Source organism: Myotis davidii, unplaced genomic scaffold (genome assembly GCF_000327345.1).
Source record: "Myotis davidii unplaced genomic scaffold, ASM32734v1 scaffold356, whole genome shotgun sequence".
Lineage (NCBI taxonomy): Eukaryota > Metazoa > Chordata > Mammalia > Chiroptera > Vespertilionidae > Myotis > Myotis davidii.
In genome coordinates, this window is record NW_006288188.1 from 74,794 (window position 1) to 92,089 (window position 17,296).

Below are 17,296 nucleotides of genomic sequence, written 5' to 3' on the forward strand. Positions count from 1 at the left end.
CGTAAATAAAGACCTTTGAAGAAGATGTGTAACCATGATTCCTAAAGTTCCCTCCAGCTTCCTTATCCTTATCTGAGTCCTGCAGTTCAATCCTGAGGAGGCTTTTTCCCCCTTTTATATCACAGGAACCTTGGGATAATAACCTGCTCCCTACAGGCACCTACTTACCATTCCTTCTACTTTCTACTTCAAAATCCTGACTCCTCCGAAGGGCATGACATCAGTCTGTATCCTCTGCCTCCCTTTCTTCTACAGTCATCTCCCAGTGTCCTAGTCACTACCCTTCAATCATTGACAACTCTGGCACCTTGCTGACTGTCTTCCTCAGCACTACCACGCCTGTCATTTTTCTTCCTGTCATTCTTGGCAACTTCAGAATTAACACAATGTATTTCCCACCTTGATCTCTCAATTCTTGATCTCATCTCCAGTCTTTTCCTCTGCTCCACCTCAGCCACTCATGCCCTCCACCAGGGTTTCTAAGCCGATGCTTCTGACATTCTGAGTCAGCTAATTCTTTCCTGTGAGGGGCCGTTTGGTGCACTGTAGGATGTTGAGCAGCATCCCTGGCCTCTACCCACTGTATGGCAGTAGCAGCCGCCCTCACCATGCATGTCTCGCTGCATTTATGACAATTATTCACTGTTTCTCATGCATTACTTTCTCCATATGAAATGGATCATTCTTTCTCACTGGCACACAAACATACCTTAATATCACCTCTCTAGACAATAGCAAAACCCTCCCATAGTCTCTACTCCCCTTCACAACAAAACTCCCACTTGTCACAGCCATGGTTTCTACTGGCTCCCCTCCTATTCTCTGTCTCTCTCACTAAGTCAGGTGTCACCAACTCCCCACCCCCTGCCAGATGACTCAGTCTTAACAGCAAAAACAAACTCTGTGTTCATCTTACTTCACCTCTCAGCAGGTTGTGATGGAATCGGCCACTTCCTCCTTCTAGAACCAGTTTCTTCTTGTGGCGTGATGAGGCACCCTCCCTGGTTCTCTGCTACCTCAGAAACTGGTCCTTCTCAGGCTCTTCTCCTGGCTCCTCCTCCCTGCCCGATTTCTAAATGGAGAAATCCCTCCAACCTGGGTGGTGTCCCCTTCTCTTCATTTTTACTTTCCCTCTAGGTGACCTTTTACCCAGGCCCCTGGCTTAGATCCCATCTAGAGTTCGATCCCATGTTTATATCCTAGCGCTGACATCCTCCCTGAGCTCCAGATTCAGACATCCAACTAAACTCCGGATCACCTTTCCAAGGACATTTCAAATTGGCCCCCCCTCACATAACTGACCTTGCCTTATGTCCCCGGCTCCATCTCAGATGATTCTTTATCCTTTCCTACCAAGCTCTGTCTGGCTGGCTTTCTTTCTGTTCCTCACACAGGAAAATGTGTTCGTGCACCAGGGCTTTCTACCCGTCGTTCCCTCTACCTGAAATGCTTTCTCTGTTTCTAAGCTGCTCAAATGTCACCAGGCCTTCTCTGACTGACATTTCTAAAGAAGCCCGCCTCAAAAGACCCGTTTGGTTTTCTTCGGAGCACCTCTCATTCTCTATCAAAACCTTATTTTGCATTTCTATGTTTATTATCTTTCCTTTTCTGTAGAATCCAAACACCATGAATGAGGGCAACCTTCTAGGATACAAATAATAGAATCCTTGTATTATTCGCTTTCATCTCAAGTGCTAAGAGCTGAGCCAGAGACACAGGAGGTGTTTGTTGACTGGCTGACTGAATGGCTATGACAGAGCAACCAAGAACAATCTCCTGATTAGCCCAGCAACACAGAGACCTTTGCCTCTCACCATTTGCTGCCCCAGGCAACATAGTAAGAGTCTATATGGCTGTCAAGTTTAAAACATCCCTGATCACAGAGAAAAGGACAAGTTAGGAAAATAACTATGTATGCTTGTCTCCACACAAAACATTTTAGAACTCATCCAGAAATAAAATAATAAAATTCCTCTCTGTTAACAGTTAGGAAGGCACTGGCATGGTGGATAGTGGTGTGAGCTCTGAAGCTGACTGAATGGCCTGGGTTGGAATCCAGCTCTGCCACTCCTTAGCAGTGCAACTTTGGGCAAATCCACCTCTCTGAGACTCAGTTGTTTTCATCTGTAACGTGGAGGAAAACAACGCCAACTGGAGTTGATATGAAGATTAAATGTGTTGATCCACTTGGAGTACTCGGATTAGTTAGTGGGAAAGCAATGCATTTGGGGGAGTCTCATTGTTAGGAAGCCAGATGAGGAAGTGAGAATTACATAATATTTTTAAAAAGCATTCTAAGAAATTTGAATATATACAAATGATACAATTCTGCTTTAAAATCTAGAGGGAAAAATGATTTTAAAGAAACAACATTAATAGATACCTGATAAGTTGTCACAAAGTTGGCATATGTTCCAGCAAAAATGTGTTTGACTTGAACACCCACAAGGTCTAAAAGAAAGTGATAAATCCATGCTTATTGCTTTTATAAGTAAAAAAATAAATCTTTTGGTGTAAATCTAAAACGTCTCTTAAAAATAGTCTTTAAAAAATCTGATTATTACCAAGCTAAATTGACTTCCTTAAAGGCAATTTATAATCTTCTGAATGGATTTTGACTAGAAAAGATTAATTTTGAACAGGTTACATGTCATATATTCACTTGGCCGAAAATTTAATTTTTCATGCATTTGCGTCATGAAGCTAGGCTAATGTGCTTTATAAGAGGTTTGATTAAATATATAGTAAAAGTGTATTGCTCTGATGCTTAAGTAACTGATTTGGGGTCTTCTTTTGTATTACCTAATCTTTAGAAAAGGTTATCAAATACTCCAGGAATCACTACATAAGAAAAATGCATATTGCACAAATGAAAAATAATAGCACTAAAACAAACAAACAAAAATAATAATAGCACTAGATGAACATAGTTCTGTGCACTCCTTTGAGAAGAAGCTGAATCATATTTTTCCTCAGTGAAATCAATTAACAGAAAATCATGAGCGAGTGGGACCACTTATACCATCAGCAGAAATCAGGCAGCTAATGTCAGAGTTTTCTGTCTGGGCCTCCGGATGAGGTGAGCTGCTTGTGCAACTTGATCCATGACCAAAAGACACCACCCTACGAGCGGTGTAGACATACGCAAGGGTGTGGAAACTGCAGGAGAGAGAATACATACAGTGAAGATCAGGATACTCATGCTTTCTGAGAAAGATGATGTCTCTTAACACACACACACACACACACACACACACACACACACACAGATTTATCTCACTCTAAGTACACAGATCCCTTATCACAATGTCCGTGTTAGAGGGTGCCAAACGACGTGGCTAAACAAATGGTAGGTGAACATTACTAACCTTAAACATAGAATATAATCGATGGATCTTTACTATGGTTTCTATAGTTTGTGTTTAAAATGCAAGTGTTTTATTTTATGAATTACTAGTAGGTAAATGATACTCAAAGTGTCCTCATAACTAGTTTATGCAAAACTCTGAATATACATGCAAATATTCTTCATCTTCTACATGCATGAGCATGAGATTACCAAGTACCACTGTTTTTGTTATACACCCACTCCCCACCCTCCAGCAACTAGTTAGGTGGTCTCTACACAGTAAACTTCAAAATAATCCCTATTAAGTAAATGCCTAGGGTGAAAAAGAAAATAATGAAAAAATTAACCTATATTTGAAAAAAGTAAATTTCAGAAAAGAAAATTATCTATAAAAAGAATTGTCATATTTTAGGGTTGTAAGCTTTGGTAACATTCCACATGAGTTCTTGCTTTTATTTTTTTTAAGATTTCTATGTGAGCCCTGGCCTGTTTGGCTAAGTGGATAGAGTGTTGGCCTGTGACCTGAGGGGCCCTGGGTTCAATTCTGGTCGGGGGCACATGCCTGGGTTGCGGGCTTGATCCCCAGCGGAGGGCGTGCAGGAGGCAGCCGGTCAACGGTTCTCTCTCATCATTGATGTTTCTGTCTCTCTCTCCCTCTCTTTTCCTCTCTGAAATCAATAAAAAATATTTTTAAAAGATTTTTATTTGAGTTTTAGAGACAGAGAAACATTGATGTGAGAGAGAAACATTGATTGGCTGCCTCCTGCATGCCCCCTACCAGAGATTGAGCCCACAACTCCACGTATGCCCTGACCAAGAATTGAACTGGCAAACTATTTGCACAGGACAACACCCAACCAACTGAGACACACTGGCCAGGGCCATATGACTCATTTCTAAGTCATATTCTCTATAATAATAAAAGTATAATATGCTAATTAGACTGACGACCTTCTGGACAAAGCTGGGGCTGCGAGGGAAGCCCAGGTCCCAGGTGCCAGAGGGAAGCCAGTGTCAGCAGCCAGGGGTAGGAAGGTCTACTCTTGCATGAATTTCATGCATTGGATCTCTAGTCTATAATAATAAAAGGATAATATGCTAATTAGACCAGACAGCTGAACGACCTTCCAGACATCCTTCCGGACGACCTTCTAGATGAAGCCAGGGCTGTGAGGACTGAGGCGGCCACCACGGCTGCGAGGGCCGAGCCTCTTGCACAAATTTCGTGCATCGGGTCTCTAGTATATAGTAAAACACTAATATGCAAATTGACCAAACGGTGGAGCAACTGATTGCTATGACGTGCACTGACCACCAGGGGGCAGACACTCAACGCAGGAGCTGCCCCTGGTGGTCAGTGCACTCTGACAGGCAGAGCGCTGCTCAGTCAGAAGCCAGGCTCGCGGCTGGTGAGCATAGAGGCAGTGGTGAGAATCTCTCCTGCCTCTGCTGTAGGCTGGCAGTAAGGAGCAAGAGGTCCCGGACATCCCCGGAGGGGTCCCAGACTGCGAGAGTGTGCAGGCCGGGCTGAAGGACGCCCCCCCCCCCCCCCAGTGCACGAAATTTCATGCCCCAGGCCTCTAGTGTGTGTGTATACACACACACACACACACACACACACACACACACACATATACAAACAAAAGAAAGAAAGAAAGACGCTTATTACCTTCCGCAATCTATCTGTGAAACTAGGCCATCAATTCTTTCCACTTCTTGTGGACCACTCTTCTTAGCAGTGGGGCTGTGTCCCAGCTGTCCAAAGCAATTGTCTCCAAATGTGAACACTTTCCCATTCTGTTTAAAAAAGTTGAAATCAAACTAATTTCAGGTTAAAAAAAAGTAATTAAAAAGTTAATGATTACATATCATAACAGAGGTATATGAGAACACTATGTGAAATATCCTATATAATAAAAGCCTAATGTGCAAATTGTTTGACCAGGAGTTTGACCGGGAGTTCAACTGCTTGCTCTGATGTGTGCTGACCACCAGGGCGTGGTGCAGAACATGGCAGGCATCGGCAATGTGGTGCTGGCATCGGGCAGCAGTGGAGGTGCTGCTGGCACCAATGGGCCCTGATGAGAGTGGGACCATGGCGGGATGGTGGAGCAGGTGAGTGGGCGGTGCCAGGCCCCAAGGTGGGTGCGAGTAGGGGCCTGATTCCCCTGCCGATTGCCCCACAGACGGTGACCAGTGGAGGGGGGCAGGGCCACCCCCTGCTCCTAGGTGCTGAGAGAGCTGGGTGGGGGGCCTGGCCCCAATTGATCCTCTCACAGGCAGGATGGTGGAGCAGGTGAGGGGATGGCACCAGGCCACAGCCGGGTTGCGAGGCTGGGGGCACAAGCTGGGGCCCAATCCCCGCAGGCCATCCCGAGGGACCTCATCTGTACACGAATTCATGCACTGAGCCTCTAGTAAGCTCTATATAAGGAGGAGGGGTCTATATTTACTATTTCTAATAGTGAATATAGAGTTAACACATTAAAAATAAAATATCATTGGTACTTCCTTAAGAATTAGGCATTTAATACATGTTTGTACAATGAATGGATGGACAAATTAATTGGTTCAAAAATTACACTAACATTTAGTATGGGATTGCTTTATTTATTTGTTCATTCTTCTGGAAATAATCTCTTTTCAAAAGAATTATTTTTTAATTTTATTTATTATTTTAGTTTCAGGCGTACAACATACGATTAGACATTTATATACCTTACAAAGTGATCACCCCATTAAGTCTACTACCCATCTGACATCATACACAAAATATTATTGATTATACACCCTATCCTGTACTTTACATTCCCATGACTATTTTTATAACTGGCAATTAAAACTAATTTTATAACTTCTTAATCCCTTCACCTTTTTCACCCAGTCCCCCGCTCCTGCTTCCCCCACCCCCAGGAAAAGAGATCATATTAGGTGTTTGGTATCCAGAGCCTCCACTCTTTCAACCCCTTTGCTGATGCAAATAAGGGTAAATATCTGCTTCCTGCTGGCACAGAGGATTATGTCCATATAAGAATTCAACAGAAAAACGGCAGGAAGACCCTTACTACTGTCCAAGGGATCACTGATGATTACGATAAAAAGAAACTAGTGAAGGTGTTTAAGAAGAAATTTGTCTGCAATATTACTGTAATTGAGCATCCAGGATACAGATAAGTAATTCAGCTACAGGAGGACCAGTACAAGAACATATGCCAATTCCTCATAGAGATTGGACTGGCTAAGGATGACCAGCTGAAGGTTCACTGTCAAAAGTTTAATTGTAAAATTGATTTGAGAGAGAGAAAGAGCTGGGGGAGGGAGGGTTTGAGAGAAAAACATCAACTTGTTGTTCCACTTATTTATGCACTCATTGATTCTCGCTAATCAAATTAGTTCAACCAGGGATTGAACCTGAAACCTTGGTGTATCAGGATGATGCTCTAACCAACTGAGCTATCTGGCCAGAGGCCCTTGTCACAAGTTTAAAAACCTCACCACTTGTATAATGTAACCAACTGGTGTCTGCTTTTAACTTGGATTAGTGTGACTTCTTCATGCAATAAGCTGAAGAAAGCACCCCCCACCATGCATTCTTCTAGGAATTTTGTGGTTTCAGATCTTACATTTAAATCTTCAATCCATTTTGTGTTTATTTTTGTATACGGTTTAAGAAAATGTTCTAGTTTTATTATTATTATTTTTTGCATGTATCTGTCCACTTTCCCCAACATCATTTATTGAAGAAACTATCTTGTACATTCTTGGCTTCTTTAGATTAACTGACTATATAGATGTGGGTTTATTTTTTAGGCTCTCTATTCTGTTCCATTGATCTATATGTCTATTTTTATGCCAGTACAATATTTTTTTTATTACTATAGCCTTGTACTATAGTTTAATATCCGCTATCATAATTCTACTAACTTTTTTTTTCTTCCTCAAGATTGCTGTGGCTACTTCGGGTCTTTGTGGTTCCATGTAAATGTTTGTAATATTTGTTCTAGTTATCTGAAATATGCAATTGGTATCTTAATAGAATGGCGTTGAATCTATAGCCTGAGTAAAGGTCTTTCACAACCCTGGTTAAATTTATTCCTAGATACAGTGGGGCTTTAACTTACGAGTTTAATTCATTCCATGACAGAGCTCGTAACTCTAATTACTCGTATGTCAAATCATTAAAGTGAACGAGTGAGACACGTGATGCTGGGCTGATGTTGTGCTGTTCACTGTGACATTCGCTGCACCTACTAGCGATGGGCTATCTGAAGCTGGCTTGTAACCCGAATTTTAGCTCGCAACTCAAAGCAAAAAATCGGCTGAGAGATGGCTCGTATCTTGAAAAACTCGTTAGTTGGGACACTCGTAAGTCAAGGCCCCACTGTATTTTTTTGATGCAATTGTTTTCTTTTTTAAAAATACATTTTTATTGATTTCAGAGAGGAAAGGAGAGGGAGAGAGAGATAGAAACATCAATGATCAGAGAGAATCATTGATTAGCTGCCTTTTGCATGCCCCTTATTGGGGATCGAGCCCGCGATCCAGGCATGTGTCCTTGACTGGAATCAAACCCAGGACCTTTCAGTCCACAGGCCAACGCTTTATCCACTGAGCGAAACTGGCTAGGGCTGTAATTGTTTTCTTAATTTCTTTTTCTTACAAAGCTCAATACTGGTGTATAAAAATGCAATCACGCCCTAACTGGTCTGGCTCAGTGGATAGAGCGTCGGCCTGCGGACTGAAAGGTCCCAGGTTCGATTCCGGTCAAGGGCATGTACCTGGGTTGCATGCACATCCCCAGTGGGGGGTGTGCAGGAGGCAGCTGGTCGATGTTTCTCTCTCATCGATGTTTCTGACTCTCTGTCCCTCTCCCTTCCTCTCTGTAAAAAATCAATAAAGTATATTTAAAAAAAAATGCAACCACTTTCTGAATATTAAATTTATATCCTGCTACTTTACTAAACTCATTTAAATTCTAATAGTTTTTTGGAGGCATCTTTAAGGTTCTCTCTATATAGTATCATATCATCTGTAAATAATGGCAGTTTTACTTCTTCTTTTCCAATTTGGATACATTTTCTTTCTTTTTCTTGTTTGATTGCTGTGGCTAGGACTTCCACTACTATGATGAATTAAGAGTGGTGAAAGTAGACATCCCTGTCTTGTTCCTGTTCTTAAAGAAAAAGCTCTGAACTTTTCACCATTGAATATAATGTTAGCTGTGGGTTTGTCATATACTGTCTTTATTATGTTGACATATGTTCCCTCTATCCCCACTTTACTGAGACTTTTTATCATAAATGGATGTTTGATATTTTCAAATGCTTTTTCTGCATCTATTGATATGATCCTATGATTTTTATATTTCATTTCATGTCACTTCTCTTTCATTTCTGATTTTATTTATTTGAGTTCTCTTTTTTTCTTAATGAGTCTGGTTTATCAATTTTACCTTTTATCTCTTTTATCTTTCAAAGAACCAGTTCTTGATTTCATTGATCTTTTCTATTGTTTTTTTTTTAGCATCTATTTTCATTTATTTCTGCTCTTTTATTATTTCTTTCTTTCTACTCACTTTGGGTTTCGTTCTTCTTTTTCTAATTCCTTTAGATGTAACCTTAAATTGTTTGAGATTTTTCTTGTTTCTTGAAATAGGTCTGGTTTGCTATGAATTTCCCTCTTAGAACTGCTTTGACCATGTCCCATAAATTTTGGGTCATTGTGTATTCCTTTTCATTTGCCTCAAGATATCTTCAAAAGATGATTCTTGATTAAAACAACTCTAGACTTCTCTTGTCAATTAAGAATGATATAATTCAAATATGCTTTTCAAACAAATAGTAAAAATTATGTTAGATATTTAGTCTTTACATTTCAACCACAGTTGTCGAGTCTATAACTTATGGCTATGGAAAAAAATTCATCACAAAGGAATATCCTATATAGCCAGTACAAAAAGAGGAAGGCAACATTCAGGAAATCAGTTCATATCTGTGCCAAGCAAGAAGTGGAACAATGTATGTTCTAGTTTGTAATGTGGATTATTGAAAATTATAAAAATTACTTTGTGCTCCTATAATAAATTTTATTTGTAGAACCACATTATGAATAGTTACTAAAAAGATTCTCTCCTATTAATCTAATTTAGTAGGTATATAAAACTATATCCTCAAGCTAAAATTAACTTTTGTTATAGGATCTTGAAAATTTCATGGTTAATATCGGGTAACTTCTCCTTTTAAAGATTTGTACACTGAATGGATATATTGAGATATTGATCCACAACTTGATTTCAACAATAATTAGTAACTGAACCTTGTGGTAACATTTGATTGAAATTTTGAAAAATAGCAAGACATTTTGAATTACCTGGGTAAGCACTGCAGTGTGTTCATAGCCACAGCTGATGTAAATCACATCTAGACTCTTTAGCCGACCAACTGAAAGAGGCTTGTAGCTTTGCACTGTTGAAAGAAGTATAAGAAGCAGACTCAGTTATCATGAGTTTTTATATTTTTATTATCTTATAATTAATTAACATAATTTTTAGAAGTGAATAAATAACCAGAGGTATTAGAAAACAAAGGAAAAACCCTGCTTTGGGAAAGAAAAGCAGTCTTTTAGCATGTATTTCTGGAAACTATTTAATCTTCTTTCCTGAATCTACTGTCCTGGAAAGCTAAGCTTTAAGACCTTCATCCTAATTATAGTGTCATCATGTTGAATTCATTTCTATCACACAGTAGGTATTTTGCAAATATGTAATAGTAGTTAAGAAAATACAAGAACCTACTTCATGCTGACAGAGTTAAATGAAATTAGATGTAAGTGCTCAGCATGATACTAGCACTAAACAGGTGCTAAAGATGTGTTAGTTGAATGTACTAGTAAAAAATTGAACAGAGGAGGACAGGGCCCATGGGGAAGACTTCACAGTGAGTTTTGTTTAAAGGTTGCCAAAGGAACTGGTGATTTCTCCTACTGCTACCAGGTTTCTAATCCAGTGGTTCCAAAATTTTGCTGCACAGCAGAATCACCCAAGAGATCTTTGTTAATGACTGATGCCTGACATGTACCCAAACATCCTGATTTAATTGGTATAGGGTCCAACCAGGACATTGGGATTTTTAAATGCTCTCATGGTAGACAGAAAAATGGCCTCCCAAAGATATCCATGTCCTTTTTTCCAGAGCCTGTGAACATGTTAGGGTACATGTCAAAGGGGAGTTAAAGAAGCAGATGGAATCAAAATTGCTAATCAGTTGACCTTAAAACAGGGAGATCACAAGAGTCCTTTAACTGAAGAAATGGGAGGTAGACGTGTCAATGTCAGAATAATGCGACTTGAGAAAGACTTAGCCAGCCATTGCTGGTTCTGAAGAAGAAAGGGGGCTGAGTGAAGGAATGCAGGTGGTCTTTAGAAGCTGGACAAGAGAAGACAATGGCTTCTGCCCTAGAGCCTCCAGAAAGGAACACAGCCCTGCTGACACCTTGATGTTAGCTCAGGGAGGCCCACACCAGACTTCAGACCACTGGAACAATAAGATAACACATCCGTGTTGTTTTAAGCCACTACGTTTGTGATAATTTGTTACAGCAACCATAAAAAATTAATGTAGCCACCAGGTGATTCTAATGTTCCATAAAGTTTGGGAATCAGTGTTCTAACCTCTGAGACTACCCTTTGCAGAGTTGGTCTTCCAACTGGAAAGAAATAATAATTTATTGCAGGCACAAGATTATCTCCTTACCTGGAATATCTTTCCCGCTGAGGGCCAGCTGCCCTGCACTGTTGCTTCCCCAGCCAAATGAAGTCCCAGAGAGAGACAGGGCAAAGCTGTGGGCCCCTCCTGCAGCCACCTGAGCCAGCGGGATCCCCTCCAGGGACCTCACCCGCTGCGGGCTGGCTTGGGAGGGAAAGTCCTTCCCCAGGCCCAGCTGCCCGTGGCTGTTCTTTCCCCATGAAAACGCTTTGCCATCTACAGAAATAAAGAAGAGAAATTCAGAATCGCAAGTAGAAACTGCCACCCTAATTCAAAAAAATCTTTAAAAAGTAAAACAGGGTTAAATAAGGTTAAAGTATTCTGACTAAAGACAAAGTCAAGATCACCATCAGAGGTCCCTTCTAACAACATCCACTCCTCTTCTCCTTCCAAGTAAAGGGCAACTGTGTTCTTTCAGGTGCTCAGGCCAAAAATCTTGGAGTCATCCTTGACTCCTCTCTTTCCTTTACATCTTCCAACCCAGCAGATCCTAAAGCCTCTACTGTCAGAGTTTATACAGAATCCAGCTACTTCTCACCTCCCCACTGTTAGCTCCTCAGTGGCCAAATCACCATCATTTCTGTCCTGGAAAATTACAACAGCACCTTTCTGGACTCCCAGATCCCACCTTTGCCCCCAGCAGTCTGTTCCAAAGAGTAGCCAGAGTGAGTGACCTTTTAAAGGTATGAGTCAGGTCGAACCATTCAGGAGCTTACTATCTCACTCAAGAATAGACTGATTCTTGCCACAGCTCACAAACCCCACGTGCCCAGTATTTCCCACGACCACTTCTCAGACCTCATCTGCCCCTTCCTCATGCCTCTCCATATACCCTGCTCTTGCTGAGCACACCACTGGGCATGCCCCCTACCTCATCACCTTTGTTTTGGGATCATTCTTCTGGATCATGCCATAGCATCGTATCTTCTTCCTTCCCTTTTGGTCTCTGCTCATATGTCACCTAATAAGAGATAGCTTCCCTGACTTCCTGTCTAAACAGAAAAACCCCTTTCCTTCACCCAAGCACTTGCTCTCTGTCCTTTTACCCTCACTTACTTTTCTTCAGACTCCTTATCCTTATCTGTTATACTACATAACTATTTGTCTCTGTTTTTAAGGGTCTCTTCTCCTACTTCTCTTCCTATCTAATAAAGAGGGAATATGAAAATTGACCATCATGCCATCACAAAGATGGTGGTGCCCATAGCCACAAGATGGCGGCGCCCAGTCCCCTCAGCCCCACCAGAGTCCCCCAGTCCTTTTAGCTCAGCTGGGGGTGTGGCAGGCATGCGGTGAGGCTGGACCCACCCTCAGCCCCCCAGCCACCCAGGGCCAGCCCAAGGTGCAGGCAAGCCTTGGATGGTGGCTGCCTAGGCGCCCAGGGCCGCCTGAGGCTTGCGCTGCTGGCAGTGGCAGCAGCAGAGGTGTGATGGGGCATCGCTTTCCCCTGATCACTGGGTCGCCTCCCACCCCTGAGGACTCCCAGACTATGAGAGGGGGCAGGCTGGGCTGAGGGACACCCCCTCCAGTGCATGAATTTTCATGCACCGGGCCTCTAGTCTGAATATAAGCTTCCTGAAAGCAGGGTCTTATGTTTCTTCACTGCTATATTCCTTTGTTAGAATCACTGCAGGCACTTGGTAAATATTTGTGAAATGACTCCATGGCGGGGAGGGGACAGGAACCAACATTTTATGTTGAATTTGACCAGAGAGGGAAAATTAATATCAAATTTTTAAAAAGTTGCTCTAATGCTTAATTATTTGTCCAGAGAAACGCCGCACATCTCAGATTTGTAAGTTATTATATCTAACTTTTATTTTGAACTCTTCTAAGTTATTTCTATCACTGAAAACAATTTTTGAGAACATGCTGCAAAATGTCAAACTGTCATGAAAGTGTATGAGAACTCACAGTTCACCACAGCAAATGCATTGAGTGCTGGGTTCTACACAGCTTTTACATTCCAGATCAACATAAAGACAAATCAATGCTCCAAGGAAAAAATTCAAATCATTTCCATAATTAAGAAGTTCCATTTGTTCAGTGGTTGAGCATCAGCCTATTATGAACCAGGAGGTCATGGTTTGATTCCTGGGTCAGGGCACATGCCTGGGTTGCAGGTTCAATCTGTAACAGGGGTTGTGCAGGAGGCAGCTGATCATTGATTCTCTCTCATCATTGATGTTTCTATCTTTCTTTCCCTCTCCCTTCCTCTCTGAAATCAATACATGGATGTATTTTGAGGGCATTAGGCTGTGTGAAATAAGTCAGACAAAGACAAATACTGTATGATCTCACTTACACGTTGAATCTTAAAAAAACACACCAACAACTCATGGATAAGAACAGAGTGGTGGTTGCCAAGAGTTAGGGATAAAATGGGTGAAGGGAATCAAAAGATAGAAACTTCTAGTTATAAAATAAATGCCATGGGAATGTAATGTTCAGCATGGCCACTAGAGTTAATAATACTGTATTGCATATTTGAAAGTTGCAAAGAGAATACATCTTAAAAGTTCTCATTATAAGAAAAAAAATTCTGTAACTGTTTGGTGACAGATGCTAACTAGATTTATTGTGATTATTTCACAGTGTATACAAATATTAATCATTATGTTGTACACCTGACACTAAATAATGTTGTACGTCAATTATACCTCAATAAAAATATACATTTTCTAATTTTAGAAAAGAAGAAAAATAAGAAAGGAAAAGAAACTAATATTCATTGTACCCTACATGCTATGGACTGTTCAGGATAAATTGTGTACCTTCTCTCACTGAACCTTCTAAACAACTTTTAAGTTATGCATCAATATTCCTACAGATGAGAAAACTGAGACTCAACAAAGTTAAATAACTTGGCTTAGATCAAATAGCTAGAAGTGGTAGGTAGAAGGAAGCACACTATAGCTCTGGGATTGTCCTGGTTGCATAGCCTACATGGTATAGTGATTAAGAACGTAAGATTGGGATATAAACATAGTGAAAGTCTCTGAGCCCAACTATCCTTATTTCTGAAATAAGGATACAAATAATACCGAGGTTCTGTGTTTTAAAATATTTTTATTTATTTAAAATTTTTATTGATCTTGAGAAAGTGAGAGAGAGAGAAACATTGATGTGTGAGAGAAACATTGATCGGTTGCCTCCCGCACGCATGTGGCCCAACAAGGGATCGAACCCGAAACCTGGGTATGTGCCCTGACCATGTGGAACCCACCACCTTTGGGTGCATTGGACGACAGTTCAACCAACTCAGCCACACCAGCCAGGGCCCTAGCTTCTGTGTTTTAGGCAATTACATGAGACAACACATGTAAAGCATTTAAGAGTAGCACATAGAAGGCAACTAAGAAATGTTGGCTGTCCCTGGCCCCAGTGTCACAATGGCATTTATGCACACGAAACCACCAGAGGGACACACAAATGTCAGATATCTCTTGAAGGGGATCAGAATATGCCCCGTTTGGAAGATTATTTTGAGCTGAAGGCAACTGAGAATTAACAGTTGCGGAAAGGGTTCTCTGCCCTCCCCTTATCCACCCGAAGGCAAGGCATAAATTTCCTTTTGTGACAGCGTCCCCTTGGTACCAGGAATGGGAGAGGGACTCATCACCAGAGACGGAGAGTCAGCATTGGCGTGAGGGTGCCTCAACCACCCTTAGTGAAATCACACTCATCTTCCATTAGTTCCCCCCACATGTTTTCAAGTCCCTTTCCCACAGTTTCTCTCCCCTAGCCCAAACCTCCTTTCCTTTGCTCACATGGTATATAAGCCCCAGAATCTAACCACTTCTTGGGTTTCACTTCTTTTCGTGAACTCCCATGCACGAAAGTATCAATAAAAATGATGTGCCTTTTTTCTTAGTAATTTGTCGTTTCTTATATTTGTAGCCCTCCAGGTACTGAAACTAAGGAGTAAAGGGAAAGTTTTTCCTCCCTGACACTTTCCATTGAAATTTGGCAGGATGGACAAAGGATTGAGAATGTTGATTAAAAAAAAAAAGTAGCCATGATTTTGACGTCTCTTTCTTTGATCTAAGTAAAAAAGAGAATAGGCCTTTGTCTACCTGAATTTTCCAGTGAAGACAAGCCATTCCACAAAAAGGGCAAAATGCTGGAAATAAAACCACTACTGGGTTCTGAGAGAGTCAGCCAATCAGATCATGTAAGCAGAAATGGTCTTTATGGCAGTGAAATATGAATTAGGCAACAGTTAAGAGTATAATAAGAACAAAGAAAATTGAAAAAACATATGAAAACAACATCTCTTCTGAAATCTGGAGAGTTAAAAACTTCTAAATGCGTTAAAGTGAACCCCAATGCATTAAAAGCCAACAGGAGATCGAAAACATCTTTTTTTACCTTCTGATAATGCCAGGGAATGGTGGTCTCCACAGGAAACTTGTAATGTACCAACTTTTATTCGATACTTATTGATGTGAAAGAAAAATAACGTTCTTCATCCACATATAGCACAGGGCATTAGAACTTATAGGATACTATTTCAATCCCTGTGAGGAAAAACAAAACCATTGGGTTGAATTGCCTCTACAGGATCAAAACGTAACTTTTATCCGCAATTTCACTCAAAGAAGTCAGATATGTTTCAAGTTGTAGAACTAGACTCAAACCTTGGTCTTTCCGTTCAAGTTCAATGATCATTCCTCAAGCCACAGCAATTTCTCACATGATTTAACGACCTCCGTGGGTAACAAGGTAACTTCCTAGTATTAGAAAACATGCTCTTAACCATTTCCAAAGTGTGTAATTCATGAACACAAAATTCAGACTGCTTGTCATATCATTTGTCCTAGAAAACTTTTTGTGAGGATATGATTCCCCCCCTCCATTTTACTAAGTAAAATATTAGGACCCAGTGATTATAACAAAAAGGTTATTTTGAAAGAAAAACATTTCTTTTTCCAATTTGGGTGCAGTGATTTGAGGACCTGCAATTAATTGACAATAGACAGATTAACAGTAGAAAAGACATGGCTTATTTATATGTACACATGGGAGCTCCCATGTGTGGGTTTTGTTTTGTTTTTTTGATGCTGATAGGACAGCTGAATTCACGGGAAACTCCTTGCTAAGAGGGTTAATGGCAGCTGAATTTTAGGAGGCACTGCTTTAGTCATATAGGGAAATTCAGATAAATTGCTTTCTCCATCTTCAGTAGCTCAAATGTTTTTACTTTAATCTTTATGCCAACTCAGGGGGTCCAAGTTGTATAGATATTTCCAATAGATTAGATTAAGACTGAAGGGTCACATGTTCACATTCACCATGCCCTTCTCTTTCATAGGACTTTAAATAAGAATTGGTGTTACAAGTTTTCCCCCCGCCTCCTCCCTGCAATATACTGTAATGGTTGAGGTTAGAGACTGTGTTTGTTGGCATAGTCATCTTTGTACCCTGGCATCTTGCATGGTACTTGGCAGGTGGAACTCAAAAATATTGAATGAATGAATGAATGAATGAACTGAAATACTTACGTCAGTGTAAAAATTATTTCCTTAAATTCTCCAATCCCCAGTTGTCCTTCAGAACCAGCTCCCCATGCAAAGACCCTTCCTTTGTGACAAACAGCCAGGGAGTGCTCCTTTCCACAGCTCACGAAAACAACGTGTAGAGTTTCCAGTGCCTTAATGGGTTCTTCAGGAACAAAAACAAAGCAAAACAAACCCCCACAGATTAATTTAACAGAAAGTTCAAGACAGTACTTTTCCTTCAAAAAGAAGGGTCATTCAAATTGCTTGTCTCTTCCAACAGGCCTTTAAATCAAGGCCTAACGTCCATGCTAAAGGTCTGAAGGAAATAGCTCAGTGTGTGTTATACTGTCTTTATGGGAATATAGCTGGTATTCAAAAGGGTGGGCATCACGGAAGAGGGGAAGCTGGAGGAACTATGACACTTGAGCTAATGTTCCTTTCTATGATGGTGGTAGTAAAACCCAGCAAGATGAAGGGAGTTGGAAAGAAGATGGGATTGCTTCTCTACTCTTTTGGATCCCCAGCCCTGAACAGTGAGAACAAGGAATTAATCCCTTGCCCAGGAGGAAAAAGCAGGGAGCCTGTCTCATGAGTGTGGGAGGCAGAAGCCAGATCTCACAATGAAGAGTGCAGTGAATGCCTCTAAACGGGCCAAGTGGGCCCACAAATGGAAACATCATCTC

General features: G+C 40.9%; 1 protein-coding gene and 1 pseudogene across 1 annotated transcript in view; one reads left to right on the forward strand and one right to left on the reverse strand.

The window, feature by feature from the left end:
• LOC102766157 (probable E3 ubiquitin-protein ligase HERC6) overlaps positions 1 to 17,296 on the reverse strand; it is a 100,989-nt gene that overhangs the window by 35,579 nt on the left and 48,114 nt on the right. Inside the window, exons 5-12 of the mRNA XM_015561521.1 lie at positions 16,617 to 16,776; positions 16,407 to 16,428; positions 15,484 to 15,550; positions 11,101 to 11,328; positions 9,719 to 9,813; positions 5,019 to 5,146; positions 3,023 to 3,159; positions 2,384 to 2,451 (exon numbers count right to left, since the gene is read on the reverse strand). Of these exons, the coding sequence (XP_015417007.1) occupies positions 2,384 to 2,451; positions 3,023 to 3,159; positions 5,019 to 5,146; positions 9,719 to 9,813; positions 11,101 to 11,328; positions 15,484 to 15,550; positions 16,407 to 16,428; positions 16,617 to 16,776 (905 nt within the window). The remainder of the gene's footprint in view (positions 1 to 2,383; positions 2,452 to 3,022; positions 3,160 to 5,018; positions 5,147 to 9,718; positions 9,814 to 11,100; positions 11,329 to 15,483; positions 15,551 to 16,406; positions 16,429 to 16,616; positions 16,777 to 17,296) is intronic.
• LOC102765590 lies at positions 5,634 to 9,120 on the forward strand (annotated as a pseudogene).